A 21,730-nucleotide genomic window follows, 5' to 3' on the forward strand; every position below is an offset into this window, starting at 1 on the left:
CATGAGGTCAAACTAGTTCATAATTTGGGAATCCTTTTTGAGTTTAACCCTCATTTCCTGAGTAGCAGCTGTAGCAAGGAGGGCCTTTATCAGTGGTGGGTTCCTACCGGTTTGGCCCAATTCAGCGAAACTGGTAGTGGTATGGCGGCCTGGATCGCTGGAACTGGCAGCGATCCAGGCCTGCCACACCCCCGAACCAGTTCCCTCATCGTTGCTGATGCCATCTTGTTTTTTAGTTCTGCTCATGCGCAGAACAATTTTAATTTGAATTGCGCATGCATGCGCAGCGTGCATCTAGCATGCTCACGTGTGAGCGAACTGGCAGTAAAGCTGGGCAGAACCCACCCCTGGACTTTATACAATTCTGTCTGTATATCTCCATTGGCCCTTCCTACCATGAGCTCCTTCTCTCAATCACATTTTAATGTGTCCTTACATGGGGCTTCTTTGTGTGTGCGGTTTTTTTTTTACTGTAGAACTTTTTTGGCTTTCTGATCACCTTTTAGCTTGCTATTGCTGCCCTTGCTAACACGGTAGAAGGATATATATGAACAGTTCATCCAAATGACTAATGGATCTAGATGGATTCCACAGAGGGGTTAGGCTTTTTCTTGGAAATGTGTAGGCAGTTCAACGCAGGTTTTAGTTTCTGCCTTGAATGGGTATGTGATGAGGGCTTTGGATTAGATTGTGCCTGTGTGGTCTCTGTGCACCAGTCAAGTGGTATTCTGGTTTTCTGAGAGGTTGAAATAGTAGAAAAGACACTTACAGCACCTCAAATGAGAACTTTAGCTTGAATTGTTTGATTATCCATTTGTTTATCTACTTGGCTATCCATGGTATTCCCAGGAGGCTTCTCAATGCCTTTTCTCTCCTGCTTTTTCAAATCCAGCTTTCACTTCCATGGAGCCCACTGCCTGTATGATTCTGTTCTTTGTAGCAAGAGACACATATCTCTGCATCTGAGCATCTTTTCCAAGGGTTAGGAAGGCCTTCACTGCCTCTGTACTTAGGGCTAGTCTACTATGCATTTCATGATTGCTGATTCTTTTACTGCAGATTATTATTAAGATTAATTATGTGCCATCAAGTCACTGTCAGCTCTTAATAACCAAACACTGTTTACTTAAACTCTTATTTACAAAAAAGGGATATGTAAACTGCTCAAAGTTGGTACCAACTGGAGCAGTATATACACCCTGAAAATAAATGAATAAAATATACATTTGAAGAGGAACTCAAGATCCAGGGAATAAAAGAAACCTGTGCATCATGTCTGGGCAGAAAAAAGGACTGGGGTTGGCATTTCATCAGGTACTGGCATTCTATGGGTCAATAATTCCAAACCACACCTTCCTTAAAGCAAGAATAGGGGTACTCAGCTGGGACTTCCTTTCATAGAAAGAAGAGCAAATTCTTTCTTTCTTTCTTTCTTTCTTTCTTTCTTTCTTTCTTTCTTTCTTCTTTCTTTCTTTCTTTCTTTCTTTCTTTCACCTCCCTTATAAAAAAAACAGACTGGCAACTCAGAGTAATGCATATTCAATAGCTGTTCTTTCTTGCTTGCCTGATGTACTCAGCCATTTTCTGGGCCACTGCCACAACAACCATATGTCTTTATCTAATCACATTGAGATAAGCATATCTGTTCACATAATATTCAAGTTCCCAGCTGCAAGGCAAGGCCAAGTGTCAAATTGCCTTGAAAGCAAAATAATGGATGCTGGAAATTTTTAGTGTCCTCTTATATGTAGGGGGTGTCAGGGAAGGGGAAGAGTTTTTTTTATGAACATGCCTAAAACAAGAAGCCATTCAAATACCTTATTAGGATTAGACAAATGAGTTACAATACAATGAGCTGTAAAATACTTAGGGAATCTTAGTAACTATTATAGACAGTTTGATATAGCAGTGAAAGCACCAGGTGATTATGAGTTCTAGCACAGCTTCAGGCATAAAGCCTGCTGGGTGACCCTGAGCCAGTCATTCTCTCTCAGCCCTAGAAATTAGGCAAGGACACATTTCTGAAATCTTGCCCAGAAAACAGCAGGGACTAGTACAGGCAATTGTCAGGAGTCAATATTGACTTGAAGGAATCTATCATCTGTCTCTCTTAAAAATTCCATCATACATAAATTTGGTATCACATTAACATCTTGGAACCCTATTTCTGTTTCAGTTTCTATTTCAGATAACAATAGTATGACTACTGAATCCAAGTGGAACAACTGTAGAGCAAAAGTCAGACATTTTTTTTCCCCAGACATTTATTACGATTTATAGGCCGCCCTTCTCCCTGAGGGGACTCAGGGCGGCTTACAATCACGGGAAGGGGGTGCAATAATACAAGACAAACAGTGAGTAAACAAGATAGATAATAAAACACCAACTTGCATTCAACAGTCAACACTCGGGCGGGTAATTTAAAAGCTTATCCCCAGGCCTGCTGGGAGAGCCAGGTCTTAAGGGCCGTGCGGAAGGTCTGGATGGTGGTGAGGGTACGAATCTCAACGGGGAGATCGTTCCACACAACCATATATGTGGTCATTTTAAATATATCACATTTCCAGCATGAAAATTGTCATTTAAAAAAAAGCAAAAATATCAAGAAAGATGTCTTAGTGTTATCTATGATATTTTATGGGTAAAACTACTACGAATATATACAAATTAAAATATAAGCCCAACAATGAAGTTAAAAATCAGGAAAATTAAACTCCTTATCTTTTTTATGGTTTAGATTAAAAAAAACCTGGAGGGTAGGTGGAATTTATTCATTCTATAAAAACTTTCTCAATGACTTATCAAGATATTTCACATGCCTATTAACTTCAGGGTCTTCTTCTTAGTGTATATATGTCTTTGTGTGTATATAATTTTAATTACATTTATTCTTCCCTATTGAGTCTTAAGAATTTTTTAACAATTTGTTTGTTATATCCCTCACAGAGGGATGAAATTCAGGTATTTCAATATTTACAAAGCCAGCATTCAGATAATAATGAAGACAGTTACTCAAAATAGCTTTCTTATTATTCTAAATCGTTTTCTGTGTTTCCAGTAACATTACGTATTTTCCGGCATGGATATACTTTAGATTTTTGTTATGGGTTTAAAATATTTTATGAAATACATTAGAACTCAGAGTTGACATTTATTCCAGTCACAGGTCATGGCTGTCATTCATGTCATAACTAAATATTGAGCTTATGTGAATGCTAATTGTCTGGGGCACTTAGTAACTTAAATATGGCTTCTGGTTCTATTTTTAAAAGAAGATTTTAGTGAAGGTGAGGCAACTCTAATATTGGCTAATATGGAAGGAGCCTCTCTGATCATCTTTGCTACAGGGTTAAAATCAACGTTGAAATGTGTCCTATATTCTCACCTTCTTTACAGGCAAAAAGTATCCGCCTCTTGGCATTTTATTTCTATCTAATTACAATGAAAGAACACAGAATTCCTCACTCTTATTTCTTATGTTATGTATATAGAGGGCAGGATTGTTCTTTTTCTAAATCTGTCTAGATACCAGAGATAGTTTTGTTCTGAAGCACATCCTTTCATGTGCTGCACATTTAGAACTTACCTGTTTTCAGAAAATAAACACTATATATCCAGATTCCTAAGCCCAGTTTTCCCAGGCATTTATTGGATGCCTTAATCATCAAAGGGCTAAGAATGTTTTGCTGTTTAGTTGGCTATGATTAAGATATGCTCTATTAGTTGTGCCAATGTGATGTAGTGGTTAAGATCAGGCATGAAATCCTCTTACCTTTGCTACCAGTTCGGAACTGGGAGCGCGCTTGCTTGCTTCACCTGTGGCGCTTCTGCGCATGCACAGAGCATCCATGATGATGTCTGACCAAGTGGGCGGAGCCTCCCTCCGCTGCCACTACTGGTTCGCCCAAACCGGGGCGAACTGACAGAATACCACCTCTGGTTAAGATGTTGGGACCAGAACTGGCGAGACCCTCAGTCATGGAAACTTGCTGGATGACTTTGGGCCAGTCACCCTCTCTCAGCCCAACCTTTCAAGGATTGTTCTTGTGGGAGAAAGTGAAGGAGCAAATGGTATGTATGCTAACTTTTGCTGCTGGAGAAAAGGTGAGATGTGAATGTAAGAAACCAACAAATGAATAAGTAGTAAAATATGAATCAAGTGTTATACCAACTCGGATCATGGGTCTATCACTGGCTACTTTTAAAGGCGGAAAAGCAGGACTGGCACCTTTTCCTTACTCAGGCAAGGGATTTTTGTTCCTAACTGTTTGCATGAGCAAGTAAAGTTCAGATCCAAACCACTAGCATATCATGCCTCTTCCCCTTTGCCCACGAATAAAAAGTGCTGAAAAAAGGAAAACCAGTGGCATGCTAAATCCCATTTATTTTGTCTCTTCCATTTGTATTAATATATAGGTAGTTCCTGACTTATGACTCCAATTGAGACCAACATTCTGCTGTTAAGTGAATTTGGGCCCATTTTACAATTGGGGGGGGCACAGTTGTTAAGTGAATCACTGCAGTTGTTAATTTTTTGATCTGAAAAAGTGCCTCAAAGTTATTCAGGCCACTATACATTCCATCAAATCTTCACCTCCTTTCAGGAATGCTTAAAACTTATCAACAATTCTATCCAAATCTATATCTATATATCTATATATCTATATCTATATCTATATATATATATAGCTGATGAGAGCTAAATAGCTTGAAATAGATCTATACTAGTCTCCCTTTATTTATTTATCAGCACAAATATAACAAATGTAACAAAAAGGCAACAGTAAAAAATATTGGGTTTCTGTCTGAATGGTCTCTTGTGACGAGCCGAAGGACAGAGAATGGAAGTGTGACCTTCCTCCCATATTTGGGCATACCAGGGGTTGTGACTTTATATATATACACACACACATATACATACACACACACATACATACATACTGAATATATATATAAATGTGTGTGTGTGTGTGTTCCAGCATAACTCTAGAACGCCTTGACCAAACGTGATGCACAGATGATTTACTCTCTGGAAACCAATACTATGGGGGTAAGACACCCACAGGGTGTGTGTTCTGCTAAGATACAGCCTGTTGTGCCTTAAAATGGCTTCTACTGTGCAGCGCAGTGGAGTTGCTGTAGTAACAGCTTCACAGCACTCCACAAGGGGGCTCCCTCTGGTATGGGGGAAAATCCAACATTAGAAATTATGTTTGGTCTTGACATTTCCCCCTATAAATAAATACCCGGGCAATGCCGGGTTATCGGCTAGTATCCAATAAAGCACATTATGATTTGATAAGGATGCACTGCAGTCAAGTTTAAACTATCCATCAGTTAGATCCGTGAGAGACACTAATGACTCTCCTTCCCAAGAGATTTCTTCAACTTTGAAAAAAGGACTATGAGGCCTTCCTGGGGTGGCAGTAGCTCATGTGGTAAGATGCTGGGCTGGGCCTGCTTTGGCAGATTGGCAGTTTGATTCCTGTGAGCGAATAAACCATGGAAGGGACAAAAAAGGAGTTAAATATATGTAATAATGAGACAGTGGATTCCATTCCAACTCTGAAAGGAATCATATTTTTGATTGATATTTTAGCTCTTCTATTATTTATCTTTTCTGTTAATAATATTGCTTCAGGCTCACACCAAATTTCATTTCCATCCCTGAACCTTGGCCCACAAATCAATTTCCATCTTTCCAGATAATGATGACATTGCATCTTGGGTTGTGTACAGGAATGGCCTGCACCAAAATCTGTGGGATTTAAAATATCTTGTTCTTAAGATAAAAGCTGGAAATCAACATTTGAAAATGATGAGAGAAGCATCAGAAAGAGCCAAACAGCTTGCATAACAGGAAATTCATCAATCATATGCAAATTGAACAGGTCAAGATATACCTAGGAATTTATTTCAAATCTTCCATTGGCTGAAAAATAACACATTCATGATCTTTTAGCTGCTAATGCTAAAAACAAAACGATTAGCCATATGGGTAATAATTGTATCTCAGATGCAGTCAAAGTATTAAATGCCAGGAAGACCAGTTTTCTCATGTAGTTTTGCACCTGCAATACAAGGATGCATCTGCATTTGAAGCAATTCCGTGCAAATTTTGGGGATCATCCTGTGTGCCCCCTCCTTTCACCACACCAGGACAAATATCATCCTCCAGCTGTATCTTGCTAAAGGCCACAATGAAATTCTGCCAGTTGAAATATTGGTTGAAAGAAGTGTCTGAAGATATATTCTTAGCCCACTTCTCTTTGGCTCATCAATTTTCCTCTTCTTGAGTTATTGTGGCCTCTCAACCCACCCTTTACTCAGTTTAGAAAAAGCTATAGATGTGCTTACACATAGAATATTTTATTAAAATTGAATATTTTATTCAGATTTTCAAAACTGAATTTCACCCCATGTTACTCTTATCAGCACACCTTCCAAATAATTTTACATATTCTTTTAGTTCAAACAGAATGACATTTTTTGATGAGATTTGATAAACTACCTTTAAAAATCACAGAGATTTTTAAAAATATGCAGATGTTCAGGCACAGAGTTTGAATCAACCACATGGGTCTTTTTGGAGAAGCCTCTGGTACCACAACTGATACCTGAGTTCTGATTATTAATAGATGCCCAAGCTCACGCTCCTAATCCTACACTGGTCTTTTCTAGAAAAAATCTCTCAAAAGTCTGTTAAAATGTATGGGTCCACAGTTTTCATACTGACTCATAATGTCCAATAGCATTTTACTACTTCTTATGTTGATAATCTGCCTTCATCTTCATTTTACTTTTTTTTTTGCTTTTTACATTTACTTCTTGATATATTTTATCTATCTTTTTTAATTTCTTACTGTTCCTTTGGTCTGTGACTGTAAATTTTTAAGAGAGATTTTATTAAAAGATTTTACTTATGTATTAAAAATACATTCAAAGAAAAATATATCCAATGTGGAAAAGGAAAAAGACACAAAGAAAAAAAAGGAGATGTAAAAAAAGAAAAAGAACACAAAACATGAAAAAATATATGAAGAAGTAGCTTCTGATTTTCCTCTTGGCAGTTATACAATTATAATCAAACCTCTCTGCCTAGGGTTACATCATAACTCTCTTCTTTCTAATCATCAAACCATACGTCACAAAATCATTTATCTTTTTTTTTACACAGAAAAAGCTTCTCAGAAAAAGCATTTATAGAAGAGAAACAACAGGCAGACAAATGACTAATGGCAGAACAATGTAGTTGTCAAGATTTTTCCTATTTAGTTACTCGAAAAAATTCAAATAGATAAAAATACTTATGGTATGGAGCAAAGTAAGGCAGAAATTTGAAGTGTAACTGATGATGGCATGTAATTGTTAAAATATATAAACTTTTGTTGAAATTTGATGAAGAACAGGTTATTTATGATAAATAGGATAACAGTTATGGTAATAATATACAAATGGTTCAATGGGAAAATATATTGTCTAAAGGGTTGAAATTTACATTAAATTTAAGAAAAGGTTTATAAAATAATATATTGTTGGTACATTAAAATAATTATCTTGAATGTATAAAGTCTTTCAAATGTAAATTAGAAATATAGATAGTATCAAGGGACATTTTATCATGCTTAGTGGACAAGTAAAAATATTTAAAAATTATATATATATAATTATTTTAAAGATTAATATTCAATTGAAGCCAGAACGTTTCCTTTTAGGATTGATGAATATATACTGTTAGAAAAGAATCATTAAATATTTTTTTCAGTATATGATTACTGTGGTAAGATTATTATCTGCACAAAGATGGAAAGATTTGGCATTACCCACCACGGAGGAATGGTTGGTGAAATTGACAGAACTTGCTGAGACGACCAAACTGACTTTTTTGATTAGAGAAAGGTACAGTATTTTTTGAAGTATAAGACACACCTTTTTCCCTCAAAAAAGAGGGTGAAAATCTGGGTGCGTCTTATACACTGAATACAGCATTTTTGGCCTACGAAAACCCCATCCCCTTTGCAAAAATGGACGTGCAGAGGGTTTGGGAGACTTGCAAACTGTTCCTGAGGGCTGGGGAGGGCAAAAAACGGGCTGCTTTTGTGAAAATTGGACCATTTCTTGCTCGTTTTTGGGGGGGGCAGCCCCCAGGAGCACTCTACAAGCCGCCCAAAGCTCTGCATGCCCTCCCTCCCCCATTTGTTTCAAAAAAAGAGGTGTGCAGAAGATTTGGAATGCCTGCAGAGTGCAAAAACTTTTTAAAAAAATTTACTACTTCAAAATCATGGTGCGTTTTATATTCCGCTATGTCTTATAGTCTGAAAAATAAAGTAATTATTGACATTCAACAATAGGTGGAGACTCCTTATGGATTTTTTGGGTCTATGACTGCGAATTTAATAAACTATAAGATCACACATTAAGTTCATCATGGGGTATTTTGTCTATATCACTAATTATATATTAGTGTCTTTGGTGTTTAAAATAACAGACCTATTTGCAGATACTTTCTTCCTCTTTGTGCAATAAGATTGTACAAGAGCTCATGGCATAATCCATTTTGTATCCAGAAGGGCTACAGCATCCCTGCACACCCTTAGTTAAAAGATCAAATACTATCTGAAGGATGTGTTCAGCTGAGTACTCTGCTACTCTATGTTGACAGAATTGACTTGGAGAGATGAATGGTCTTACCTCAAAGGTCTTTCCTATGCTTGTTTTTTGATTTTGCTAAACTGAGCTGACAGTAGAGCTGGGTTGTATCAGGGTTGAGGAAAGAGCTACCGTATTTTTCGGAGTATAAGACGCATCAAGATTTCAAAGAGGCAAATTAAAAAAAAGTTTTTGTACTCCCAGACCTCCCCAAAACAGTCTGTTTTTCACGAAAATGGGCCCATTCCCCCCCACCAAAAAGCATGCATAAAATGCATAAATAGCATTTAGGAGGCTTGTAGAGTGCTCCTGGGGGGTGGGGTCACCAAAAACAAAAAAAGAGTATGCATAGCCTTTAGGAGGCTTATAGTGAGTGCTCCTAGGGGCTTGGGGGGGGGATTGAGCAAAAATGGCCCGTTTTTCACTCATTTCTGCCCTTCCCAGCCCCCAGGAGCACTCTGGAAGCCTCCTAAAGGCTATGCACGGCCATTTTGGTGAAGGGGTGGGGTTTTGGGAGACCAAAAATGCTGTATTCAGTATATAAGACGCACCCAGATTTTCAGCCTCTTTTTTGAGGGAAAAGGGTGTGTCTTATACTCTGAAAAATACAGTATATCTGCTAAGTAATTGCAAGTTGAAAGATCGCATTCTATGGCAACATATTTAGTTTATTTAGTACAAAATATAAGCTTCCAATAACAGCAATGTTTTCTACACATAGATCTACTAATGACTTCATAGTTTCAATTAGATTTTGCCCACATCACTTATCTTTTAATTACTTTCGTGCAGGCCACCATATATTTAATATAATTATACTATATGATTTTGTACATATTTAAAAAATACCCAACTGATTGCCTTAACCTCTGACTGAAAAGACTTTTGCTAATCTTTGACTGGAATGTAATTTCTCTAATTATTTTAGAGAATATGCGAGAATTGCAGCATGATAAAGAGTTTTGGGACCCTGCTCAACTCCTAATGTCTACAATACTTGAGGCATGCTTATTTAATGTCCCACTAGTAAGACATTGAAATGCTAACCACCATTAAAAAGTAGCTTGTGAATGAACTCCTAAATTTGTAGCTGAACTAAAGTGGTTCTGCAAGCAATTTCTTACATTTGTATTTCAATCCAAAATTCAAAGCAAGAGACTCCTGATTTTGCCATGCAACCGATGGGCATTTTATTTACAAATCAATTCAGGGGTATGGTAGAAAATGAAAATAAAGTATAACTACAATCACTAGCTGATAATTCATGACTGAAATAAAGTTAACATGTCTGATACAGGGGTGATAATCACTTACCTTCCCTACCGGTTCGCAAATGTGAGCACACGGACCATGTCTGCGCATGCACTCCACCTAAAAAAGGGGTCTAAAAGGGATGCCATAGAGCCGGGGCGGGTGGGTGCCACCCATGCTTTCCACTACCAGTTGGGGTAGTGGACTGGTCAAATACCAACACTGGTCTGATACAAGAATAGTATTTCTTTGAAAATGTCAGCACCCCAGTTCTACTATTCCTGCTGTTGTAATAAAGCAAGTTTATTAGATTAGTGAAATAACTCTCTTGTCTCTCTTTTCAGCACAAGCAAACATATTTAATGAAGAAAGGCTTAAGAAACAGATTTTAATGACAAATAGATTTGCTCAACTAAATATACTAGTTATATTTTAACATTATTTGGAAGCATTCATGACCTGGAAAAAGTTTGAATATGGTGTAATTTCGATTTGGGAACTCCAAAACAATCTCATGTTTACAAATCTTCAAATAAATATTATGATAAACAAGGAAAACTTTCCCTTGTGCTGATAGCACTTGGAGTGGCTGCCATTTTGATTGCAGCAGCTTTCCAGCGGTTATGGAGCATATAGCTTAACCCATACATCTTGTCTATTGACCAAAGAAGTACTTGACCGTAAGGCTAATATTAAAGATATAAATCCTGTATCAGAGAAATGCAATCTATTTTGAAGAATAAAAACAGACTGTCTTCCAGAAAAAAAAGGGCTGGCTAGAGATACCAAAGGTTTATTTATGATAGTCATCATACTTTTCCAGGGTTCAGCAAATAAACTTGGAAGGGCAGTGACATCACCATGAAAGTTTTCTTTCAGTATCTATCAACAGGAAAAAAAAATTATGAAAAGCGTAGGAGTGATAGAGGAAACAGTTGTTTCCTGAAGCCAGCAAATATTCCAGCAATTTTGAAGTGCTTCAGCAAGAACACCTATGATCACACCCTTTTACTGGAAGTTCAGGCTCTGTCAGTGTGAGATCTCTTCAGGACAGAAATATGGTCTATATACATCACCAAGAATACATAGTCAAGGATACCTTGTAATTCAGAATGGGTGGCACCTACATGACTTTGGTATAGTAGTGAAGGCACCAGATTAGAAATCAGGAAACCAAGTGTTCTTATTCTGCCTTAGTGGAAATCTTGCCAAGAAAATTACAGAGTTTGGGTCAAGGCAATCACTGAAGCCAACATTCAAGTTGTAAGAGACATATAGGCTTATACCAATATATATATACCTTATGTTAAACTGATCTTTTAAATTTCACATTTGCATTCCAAGCTTAGAATGGGAAGATAACAAAGGCAGCTTCAGGAGGCCTCGGCATTTATTATGTTGGGATTTTATTGGAACTAACTTTAATGTTGGGAACTGGGCTCATTTTAAAACTAACGGAATATGCTATTGTTTTAATAATGCAATATTTGTGTGTTTTAATGGATGTGATAGTTATGTATTTTATTGCTATTGCTTGGGATACGGGTATCTAATCCAGGTCATGATGGTTATATCCAATCATTAGTAAGAAATTAAACCCTGGTTCAAAGAGTCCTTCCAAAGTGGCAGATTGAATCCTCCTGCTTTTAGTGCAACATGTGAGAGCAACAAATGTTGGTAATAGCTGCACACTCTTTTGCAAAGGCGATATGGGAACCATCTCCAGTGCAACCTTTTCCACTATGATTCCCTCAAAATCTGTAAGATTACCACTATTGTAATTCCCACTCGTTTAGGGATCACAGGAGTCAAAATCCAACATACTGTACAGGAAGGCCATCGACTGGACAAAGCTGATTTAAGCTATCATTCAAGTACAGTAATGAATGGAAGTATAAATATTTTCCCATGAATGGTAGGCGGTTTGAGGAGCCTGTATTAAATCGAACGTCAATGTGTTGAATGAGAATGCTGATAAGCTTAGAATTGCTTTGAATGAAAAACATTTCAGAAAGACATACTGTTTGTGTGTGCATGTATGTAGAGTATAAATCATATTTAAGTGACTTCAATATTTACTTTATCATTGTTTTTATTTACTATTTTGCTTTACGGACCAAACTTTTGCTTTTTTGTTTTCAGTTGTTTTTTTAGCTTCTTCTGAGTGGGTTTTTACAGCTTAGGATGTCTTTCTGTTCGGAAATGTTTGTGTTAATTCTTTCTCTAAGGAAACACATTTGGATAAAGAAATGTTTCATTTCTCACCAAAAGCACCACTTGAGTTTTACACAGTTGAGCCATTTTGCTGTTTTTGAATTGATTCTCAAATGCTTGATGTTCTGGAAAATAATAGTAATTTTCGGAGTACTGTGTACCAGCAGAATATTTGGTCATTAGTTTGAAGGATCGTATTTGTATCTTATTCAAACATTCTTTGTTGGTGGTGGGAAATAACACTCCCTTAGGCATAAAATGAAGAGGGTCGTAGGAAGGACCATGAATATTGATGGAAACTCTTTGGACGACTGAGAAAAATATACTTCTATTACAATTGATAGTCACCCAATCTAAAGATATGTGACCTGGACCACAAAAGCATTTAATGCATTAATTTTGGTAGCATTTCTGGAACTAAACTGTTACTGCAAAAACTAATGCATCACCATTGGCAGGATAGGATGGTGTGAGAGCAACACCTACATAAATTGCAACTGAGATGGAACAAACCAAAAGGGCTTAATCTATTCAACTCACAGAGGAAGCTGCTTAACTGAGGATGAAGAGTTGTATAGTTTAGTGATCCAAATACTGGGCTGTGATCTGTGAAAACCTATTCAAAACTCAGCTGAAAGCCTCAGCCATTCATCTACATTAACAAAATGCTCAGGAAACATTTGGAGCAATTAGGAAGAGTACTAACAGTGGATAGGAAATACTTTTATTTCTATGGTGATATCGAAATATAGGGTTGGGAAGGATCTTGGAGGTTTTCTAGTCTAGACTTCTGCCCAGTGCAGGAATCTCATACCATTATTTAAAACCTTTAGTGCACTGTTACAACAAAATATGTTTCCATTATTTAAGTTATTAATATCTTTTACCCATCAATCAATATCTTCTGCAGCACAAGAGGTGGTTTTACAGAATGATTCTGTAGCCCTCATTACTATCACTATGCCAGCGGTGGTTGTAAATACGAAGCTAGAGCCCTCAAGGAACATCAATAAAATAGAGCAGCATGTAAATAAATAAAAGTTACAGTTATATGCATTTTGTTTGTTAAATTGGGCCAAAAATTTGGGAGTCACCCTTTTATGGGAATAAAACAATTTGGAAGCCCAGAAAAATTATAGAGCCGTTATCTGCAATTACTGATGTTTAGTAGTGGGCTTTGCATGAGCTGCAATAAGTTTTATTACATTTTTTTGCATATTTTCATCAGTGCAGTGTCCACACTGACACTAATTTTCATAAGAGCATCTCCTCCCTCCAAAGCTGTCAGCCTTAACAATTACTTTTCATCAGTGTCATCTTTCTCATAGGAGAGGTCAACAAAACTTGTGAGTTGAGCCTGCTACCCTACCATTAATCCTACATTAATATAAAATGGAACAGGCTGAACAGAAATAAATTGAAACTCACCGCGGCCTTTCATTTGCATAATAGAAAGTGTGACGTGTGTGGACTTCCAGGGAAGAATGGCGAATTGAAGATGGCTCCGGTAAAAGCAGAATTGCCAACCACAGCAAATAGACTGGCTCTTCATTATTCCTCTCTGGACAAGGAGATACTTGAGATTGCTCATAAACGCTCCAGACAATTGCTCCTCATGAGGGGACAGCAGTCTCCAGTGGGTTTAGAGCTCTGGGAGATAAGGCAAAGCCATCTTCACTCAAACCTGAGTTGGTGTCTTTCAAAAGTATTCATATGTCCACCTTTTTCAAAAGCTGTTGATTAACACCCACCCCACCCCCGCTATTAAGAATCTTTGGCTCTACCAATTTTACAGCACTGGGCTATTTTCTTTCAATCCCTAGTGAAATAAGTTTTCCATACAAGTTTAAGGATTCACTTTTTTTTCTTTTGAAATAAACAGAAAAAAAGAATGGAACAAAATATCTTTGCATTGGATGTATTGAAGGGTATTTTTGAACAATGGACCCGGAAGTTATTTTAAGAGTTTCTGCCTCTATATTGTCTGTATTTAAAAGTTGTTAGGAAGAGGAACAAGTTTTATTGGACAGAACTGAAACGGATATGGAATGACAAGTTACAAGAATGATATGAAAAATGATACTGCATTGAATATACAAATGAAACTTGCTGAAGTCTTAATAATTATAAAAAGGGATATGAAAATAAATGAAAAGAGTGACCTTGAAAACGTCCCAATGTGGGATTTACAAAAGAGACTTGCTAAAAGTTTTGAAGGATTTTGTGAGGAGGAACAAAGAAAAAATGAAATAAGATCAAATTCTGGGACAATATATGAAGGGACTAAAATCAAGATGTGTGTGGAGATTCTCTGTTATTCAGAACATATTTTGAGCTTAAGTTGTGGATGAAGTTGCCTTTCCCATCATTATTTTCTAAATGTTGTTATAACCACATGTTCCTTACACCTTGGTGCCCTCAGTGGTTTCCAGTGTTCTCAGAGGGGGGCATGGGATGTCTTCAGCACCTGGGACAAATTGATGAAGAGTAAGATCTCAACTACTACTCAGATATAAAATGGAACAATGGCCTTGTCATTGCTTGGGTTGTTTTTTATCTGTAGAAAGCCAGAACATTTTTTTAAAACCTTAATACAAAGAGCATCATGTAATCATCCTCTGATATTACTAAACTTCAAAGCAAATGATTCTACAGCAAACTATTTTTTGCCAAAACTCTTTGTCAAATAGAAATACCTGTGAGTGAATTCAAGGTGCTTGAAAAAGCAGTGAAGATGGGGATATGGTCAATGATCCAGATGGCATCTTACCTTGACATATGTGATTGGCATCTTAAGCATTGTGAACTAAAGGAAGTATATAAGTAATATCCAGGTATGTATTAATCTTCAGCTCAGAATTACAAACATTTTTGTTTCTGCTTGTTCTTCCATATATGGCTTCATCTTACTTATGATGACTGTAATAAGTTCTACTTGTGGAGCAGCAGCAATGACATAGTCACAACCAGATGCAGATGTGCAACAAATAAATCCTAATTAATTAGAATTGGGTCTAAAAACCAAGTCCTAATGAGGATAAAAAAGTGAATGGAAATAATGCTCATTAATGAAAAGAAAAAATGTAAGAAGAGGTATATGAGCCAACTGGAAACACTAAGAAAATAAAAGAGAAAAAAAGAAGAAAAAAACTTTATTCTGTATCATGTATTTTTGAACAGAAATATAATCAACTATGAACAGCAAAAAATAATGGATGCTGGGAAATAAAAAAAGATGAGCAAAAAGTACATAATTTCATGTTTCAACAAATAAGAAATAAATTCTGGACAATAGAAAAAAATTGCCAATGCATATGCATATATTTAAATCCATTTTTACAACTCACAGTGAGCATTTACAACTGTTTTGATCTTTAACAGTAAACATGAAAAATAAAGAAGAATGAGAAGGGAACTACTTTTCATGGCTGAGATGTCCATATTTATTTTTCCCCATAGGCATTAAAAATGGCAGTGAAGTATTCTGGGAAAGAGGCAAAGAATGAGAAAGGTGCAGATATATTTGACTGAAGTTTGTGCTTCAAAAGTACACTATTTGTTTTAAAAACCAAATGATATTTATTTATAACAATCAATTCCATATGTGTTCTTTCTTTCTCTGGCTAAAGTTGTCAATATTTGAAATCCATTTTAAAATGACACATGGCATTAAAATGATGGCACTTCTAACCAATGTGGCATTTCCATATTTACAACAACTAAAAAGAAATTTACAAGACATGATAGCATACAATCTTGACATTTAGTAATAGCGATAAAACAAAATGGCATCTGGGCTTTTTCTGTACAACTATGAGAATAAGACTTCTATTCACATTTTTTTTTAAAAAATCATCTGTAATTTGATCTGATCTACACATTTCCCAAATCCATTTCCCTCAGTTCTCAAACCTTTCATCACATTGCCCACACCTTCACCGAACTACAGGAACTACAAGTAATGAGATCTAAAATCTAAACAGAGCAAACCTCCTCTCTTCCCAATTTCTCTCCCGTCATCCTGATTCTTAAAACTCTTCCTTCTTTCCTTCTTTGTAATTCACTTTCACACTTCTCCCTCAAAACAATGAAACCTTTACTCAACTTCTTCTCAAGCAAAGTTAGAAAGAAACTGTATGATTTATGAATGCTACACCCAAGAGTCAGGGGACCCAGGATATTGTTCTGTTCTGTAAGAAGGTCGTCTGGTAGAATAGAAATCGACATAGTTTGTGGTTGATTTCAGTCCATACTGTGTTGAGTAATCTGTAGAGGCTGGGAAGTGAACCCGATCATCAAAATATGGGTCTTCATAACTATGTGGGGATTGCAAGTATAACCTATATGCATCATAATGCTTTCTGTTGGAATCATCTTGACTGTAGTATAAGTGCTGATGCTATTTGGAAAATAAAACAAAAGCACATGCAACATTATTCACTTTCTTAGAACTATACAACAGATTTCCATGCATAGAGAAGTAGCAGTAAATTAGTCATACGAGAAAAGAGTTATGTGATGACATTTGAGAAATAATATTTATCAAATCTTCCAGTATATTTTTAATAGTCTTTTTTAGATCCACTTTGAAGAAGGCCAACAATGAGCCTGTATAATTTTTGGTATAATGAGTTAGCTTATAAGTACATTGTGTATATAAAATAATACTTTTGATTTGGTATTTGAGCCCAAGCATCTGTGGAGTCAACAGACAGTTTCTTAATCAAGTATGAAGATTATGGCGATTATGCATGCTTCAGTCTTTTAAATAACAGTATTTTCATTTTTTTGTCCTCCCTAGTGAGAATACAGATAACCAACAGGAGATATTTATTCTTAGGAAACTGACTGCAGCCCATCTCAATCAGACACTTTCTTTGTTAGTTAATAAAACATACTTAAAGTATTCTCCTTTGGAACATAGTGAGGAAGTGACTCGAGATTAGCAAGCCCGTGTTCGAGACTCGAGTGCTGCCATGGGGCAGGATTGAGCACCTTCACTCCAGTTCCTGCAGGGGACATGAAAACAGCCCCCAACTGGGAGTCCCCTGGGCAATGGTGATGTCACAAGTTAATCCTTTCAACATGGAAGCACCTTGATGCTTCTGTCACAAATGCTATGCTAACTAGTCTCCTACACTTTTTTTCAATCTCTTCTTCATGACAAAGTTGCATCTCCATTCAATACATGTTCCATTGCCTGTTCATTTACACTGCTAGAATGCTGCAAATGCATTGTTTTCTGTCTTGTGCCTTTGTATTTGGACACCATACACAAGCTACTGTCCTCTTTAGATAAATCATTCACCTATCTACAATCTTCCATCTTTGATTACCCTCTGAGAAGAGTTGTTTTTTTTCTATTATTCATTTGTATTTTCCCCACAATTCCTGGAAATTTAAAATTGTAAGAATTAGGCCCTCCATTTGAACAAGGTTTAATACCGTGAATAAAGGTAGAAAAACAAAGTGCCATATTGTTTCTTCAGCTGTTCCACTAGTAAGCTCACACACTAGCATCTCATCAACCTCCTGCTAAAGGCATTTTTTTTCTGTATTGAGGATTTGGTTCTGTGTCATTTTTCATTCTTTGCTAATTGTAAATCTTGTTGTGCAATTGATTTTATAATTTTTCTTTTCCTAGTGGCACATTTTAGGATGTGATTAATTATGCCTCTGTAGGAAAAAAATTTGTGCATGCATATGCCACCTGATGTGCTAATATTGCATATATAGTTTTAGTGAAGTTAGTAATAGTACTTAGACTTATATACCACTTCACAGTGCTTTACAGTCCTCTCTAAGCTGCTTACAGAGTCAGCCGATTGCCCCAACATTCTGGGTCCTCATTTTACCCACCTCGGAAAGATGGAAGGCTGAGTCAACCTTGTTGCATCTACTGCCCTATCATGGGTATTAGCCAGAGCTTTTCTTGGAGGGAAGCAGGAATACAAAACATCTATATTCCTGTACTAGTGGATATTTCTGGGGAACATTCCCCCCCCCCCCATAAAATTGGACAATTTTGCATGATTACTCAGAATAATGCCCTGTTTAATGTCCTTATATTACTGCAATGCCATTAACGTAAAAAGCACCCTCATTGGGGTGGAAACTGATCATCTTTAGAATAAACTTCCACACCTTACCTGTAGGCGCCGATTTTGGTCCCTTGCTGGTGAGGAATAGGAACTGATATAAATTGGCGAAGGTTTACTAGAGCCTGTAGGTAAATAGCAGTACTGTATTAAAACCACATTTCATGCCAATTGGTTATTTTATGCTTTACTGAAAGAAGAACAAACCTTTTCAAGCAATACATAAAAAATAAACTGATTTGGTATCAGAAAAGAGCCACTGGCATTCAATACATTATTTTGGAACCTATTTTATAGGTGCTTGGTAAATAGAACCTCAACTTGCTTACACTATGTTTCCCCTATCCCGACCCCTGAACTTTTATAAACAAAGAGGTTAAATAGAGAGAGTAATTTCAGTTTCATCTCACTGAGCTCTTACCAGTATAGATATCTTTATGTGCAATCCCATCACCTTGGCTATTATAATATTGCATAGAAGTCTGGGTCCTATCATATTCGGAATGAGGGTCTCGGATTCCCAAGAGTGCTGGTGAGGAAGATGTGCTGCCAACTGAGGAAAAGAAGGAGGCAGAAAGAGGGGGCCAAAACAAGAAGAGAGCATCAGATATGTTCAGAAACTATGCAGCTGCTTGTTAATAATCAACTACTTGACTAGTGACAAAAATAGGGAAACAAGTGTATATCTGCCAATATTAACAGTTACCTTCTGGAAGAGAGAATTTGCAGACTCAGTGCAGCAAGTAATCTGTTAAGATTAGGAATATGATGACCCAGTTCAAATCTTAACTTCAAACCCCAACTCCAGCAATTTATTGGAGAATGTGTCCTTGAAAGTTCCTGAAAAAGAAACTTCCCATTTGCAGAACTTTAAAAATCCAGCCCTGTCTGGTATGTTTATGATTTCTGGTCAACTGAAGCCTTCCTGTATATTTCTTTTTATCTTCTTCTTGTGATCTTGGTTTGAGGGGTAGCAAGATCTTACCCCTGTCATGGTCGGACCACTACCTACTGAGGCTTGACTTTTGGAGACCAAACCCCCACTGTAGGGAGGAGGAACCGATTAGGTAGTTCCACCCCAGGCGACTTATGGACCCTTTGGGCTTTCAGACGGAGCTTGGAGTTATTCCTGATACCCTCGTCCGCAGTCCGGCGGAGACTCTGGTTGCTGCCTGGAATTCAGCAGCGACAGAGGCTCTTAACTGGATTGCACCTTTACGGCCGATCCGAGGCAGTGGATCCAGGAGGGCTCCTTGGTTTACTGAGGAACTCCGGGAGATGAAGCCCCGAAAGAGACGCCTAGAGCAACAATGGAGATCCAGTAAGTCTGAGTCAGACTGAGCGCTTTTAACATCCAGCATCAGAGCCTACCTCCGGGCAATTAGGACGACTAAAAGAACACACATTGCCTCTCTGATTGCTTCTGCTGAGTCGCGCCCAGCCGCCTTGTTCAGGATAACCCGTTCCCTCCTAAATAGGAGGGATACGAGCGATCCTTTGCAAGGCAGAGCTGAGGATTACGTCCAATTCCTTGCGGATAAAGTTGCTCGGCTTCGGACAGACCTGGACTCCAATTGTGCAGAGCCAGCTGAGGCACCAGGGGAGAATCTGGCTGGGCATCACTGGATTGATTTTCAAGCTGTTACCCCTGAGGACGTGGACAAGGCCATGGGAGCTGTAAGTGCCTCCACATGTGTACTGGACCCGTGCCCCTCCTGGCTGGTCGCTAACAGCAGGGAGGTGACACGGGGCTGGATCCAAGCGGTTGTTACCGCCTCCTTTCGGGAGGGGTTCTTTCCCCCCGCTCTAAAGGCGGCGGTGGTGAGACCCCTTATGAAGAAGCCATCTCTGGATCCAGCCGTCTTAAACAACTATCGTCCAGTCTCCAACCTCCCCTTTGTGGGGAAGGTTGTTGAGAAGGTGATAGCCTTTCAGCTCCGGCGGTCCTTGGAGGAAACCGATTATCTAGATCCCTTCCAGTCAGGATTTAGGCCGGGCTACAGCACGGAAACCGTTTTGATCGATGATCTCTGGAGAGCCAGGGATGGAGGTTATGCCTCCGTCCTAGTGCTCCTTGACCTCTCAGCGGCTTTTGATATCATCGACCATGGTATCCTTCTGCAACGACTGTGGGAGGTGGGGGTGGGAGGCACTGTCCTACGGTGGTTCTCCTCTTACCTCTCGGACAGGTCGCAGTCGGTGTTGGTCGGAGGGCAGAGATCGACCCCTAGGCCCCTGAATTATGGGGTGCTGCAGGGTTTGGTCCTGTCCCCCCTCCTGTTTAATATCTACATGAAGCCGCTGGGTGAGATCATTCAACGGCACGGGATAAAATACCATCAGTATGCGGACGATACGCAGTTGTATCTGTCCGCCCTGTGCCAACTCAGTGAAGCGGTTGATGTGATGTGCCAGGGCCTAGAGGCTGTTAGGGACTGGATGGGGGTTAACAAGCTTGTACTCAATCCAGATAAGACCGAGTGGCTGGTGTGTTTCCCTCCTACTAATTGGCCAAGTGTTCCATCTCTCAGGCTGGGGGGTCAAACAGTATGCCCCTCAGACAGGGTTCGCAATTTGGGAGTCCTCCTGGACCCACAGCTGACTTTTGAACACCACTTGTTGGCTGTGACCAGGGGGGCATTTGCCCAGGTTCGCCTGGTGCACCAGTTGCGACCCTACGTGAACCAGGAGGCCCTCACTACAGTCACTCATGCCCTTGTGACCTCTAGACTGGACTACTGCAATGTGCTCTACATGGGCAGCCCTTGAAGAGCATTCGGCGACTCCAGCTAGTCCAGAATGCAGCCGCGCGAGCGATTGTGGGTGCACCTCGGTTCACCCACGTAACACCTATCCTCCGCGAGCTGCACTGGCTGCCTATTGGTCTCCGGATACGCTTCAAGGCGCTAGTCGTCACTTATAAAGCCCTTCATGGTATCGGACCTGGGTACTTGAGAGACCGCCTGCTGCCAATTACCTCCTCTAGACCGATTAGATCCCACAGATTAGGCCTCCTCCGAATTCCATCCGCCGGCCAGTGTCGACTGGCGACTACCCAGAGGAGAGCCTTCTCTGTGGCTGCTCCGACCCTCTGGAACGAACTCCCCGTGGCGATTCGAACCCTTACCACCCTCCAGGCCTTCCGCAAAGCCCTTAAAATCTGGCTGTTCCAACAGGCCTGGGGCTAAAGAACTGTTGCCTCCGTCTCGAATGGTATGACTGTTGTGTGTTTTAAATTATGTATTGTTGCGTGTCGCTTTAATTTTTGTCTGTATCCCCCTCCCTTGGTTGAGTTGTGAGCTTCCCTGAGTCCCCTTCGGGGGAAAAGGGCAGCATATAAATAAAATAAACATAAACAAACATTCAACATTCTTGGCCATCCCTTATCCAGTGGGATAACATACTTGTGAAGATTGGTCGAAGAAGACCTGGAGACTGCATCAAATGGCATAGCTGTAGAATGCAGGTGCACATTCAGGAATGCAAGTGGATGGGTATGGGGGCTAAAACTATATGTT

The 21,730-nt window shown here is 38.8% G+C and overlaps 1 protein-coding gene across 5 annotated transcripts in view; it reads right to left on the minus strand.

Moving 5' to 3' along the window:
• Positions 1-15,249: 15,249 nt before the first annotated feature.
• PKP4 (plakophilin 4) overlaps positions 15,250-21,730 on the minus strand; it is a 139,695-nt gene continuing 133,214 nt past the window's right edge. For all 5 annotated transcript variants that reach the window (XM_087710262.1, XM_087710248.1, XM_087710253.1 and 2 more), the window contains 3 exons: positions 18,634-18,765; positions 18,264-18,337; positions 15,250-16,513 (listed from right to left, as the gene is read on the minus strand). In XM_087710262.1, coding sequence (XP_087566388.1) covers positions 16,265-16,513; positions 18,264-18,337; positions 18,634-18,765 — 455 coding nt within the window. In that variant the 3' untranslated portion in view covers positions 15,250-16,264. The remainder of the gene's footprint in view (positions 16,514-18,263; positions 18,338-18,633; positions 18,766-21,730) is intronic.

Source organism: Thamnophis sirtalis, unplaced genomic scaffold (genome assembly GCF_051295495.1).
Source record: "Thamnophis sirtalis isolate CommonGarterSnake01/CBP01778 unplaced genomic scaffold, rThaSir2_p1.2 scaffold_1, whole genome shotgun sequence".
Taxonomy (NCBI): Eukaryota; Metazoa; Chordata; class Lepidosauria; order Squamata; family Natricidae; genus Thamnophis; species Thamnophis sirtalis.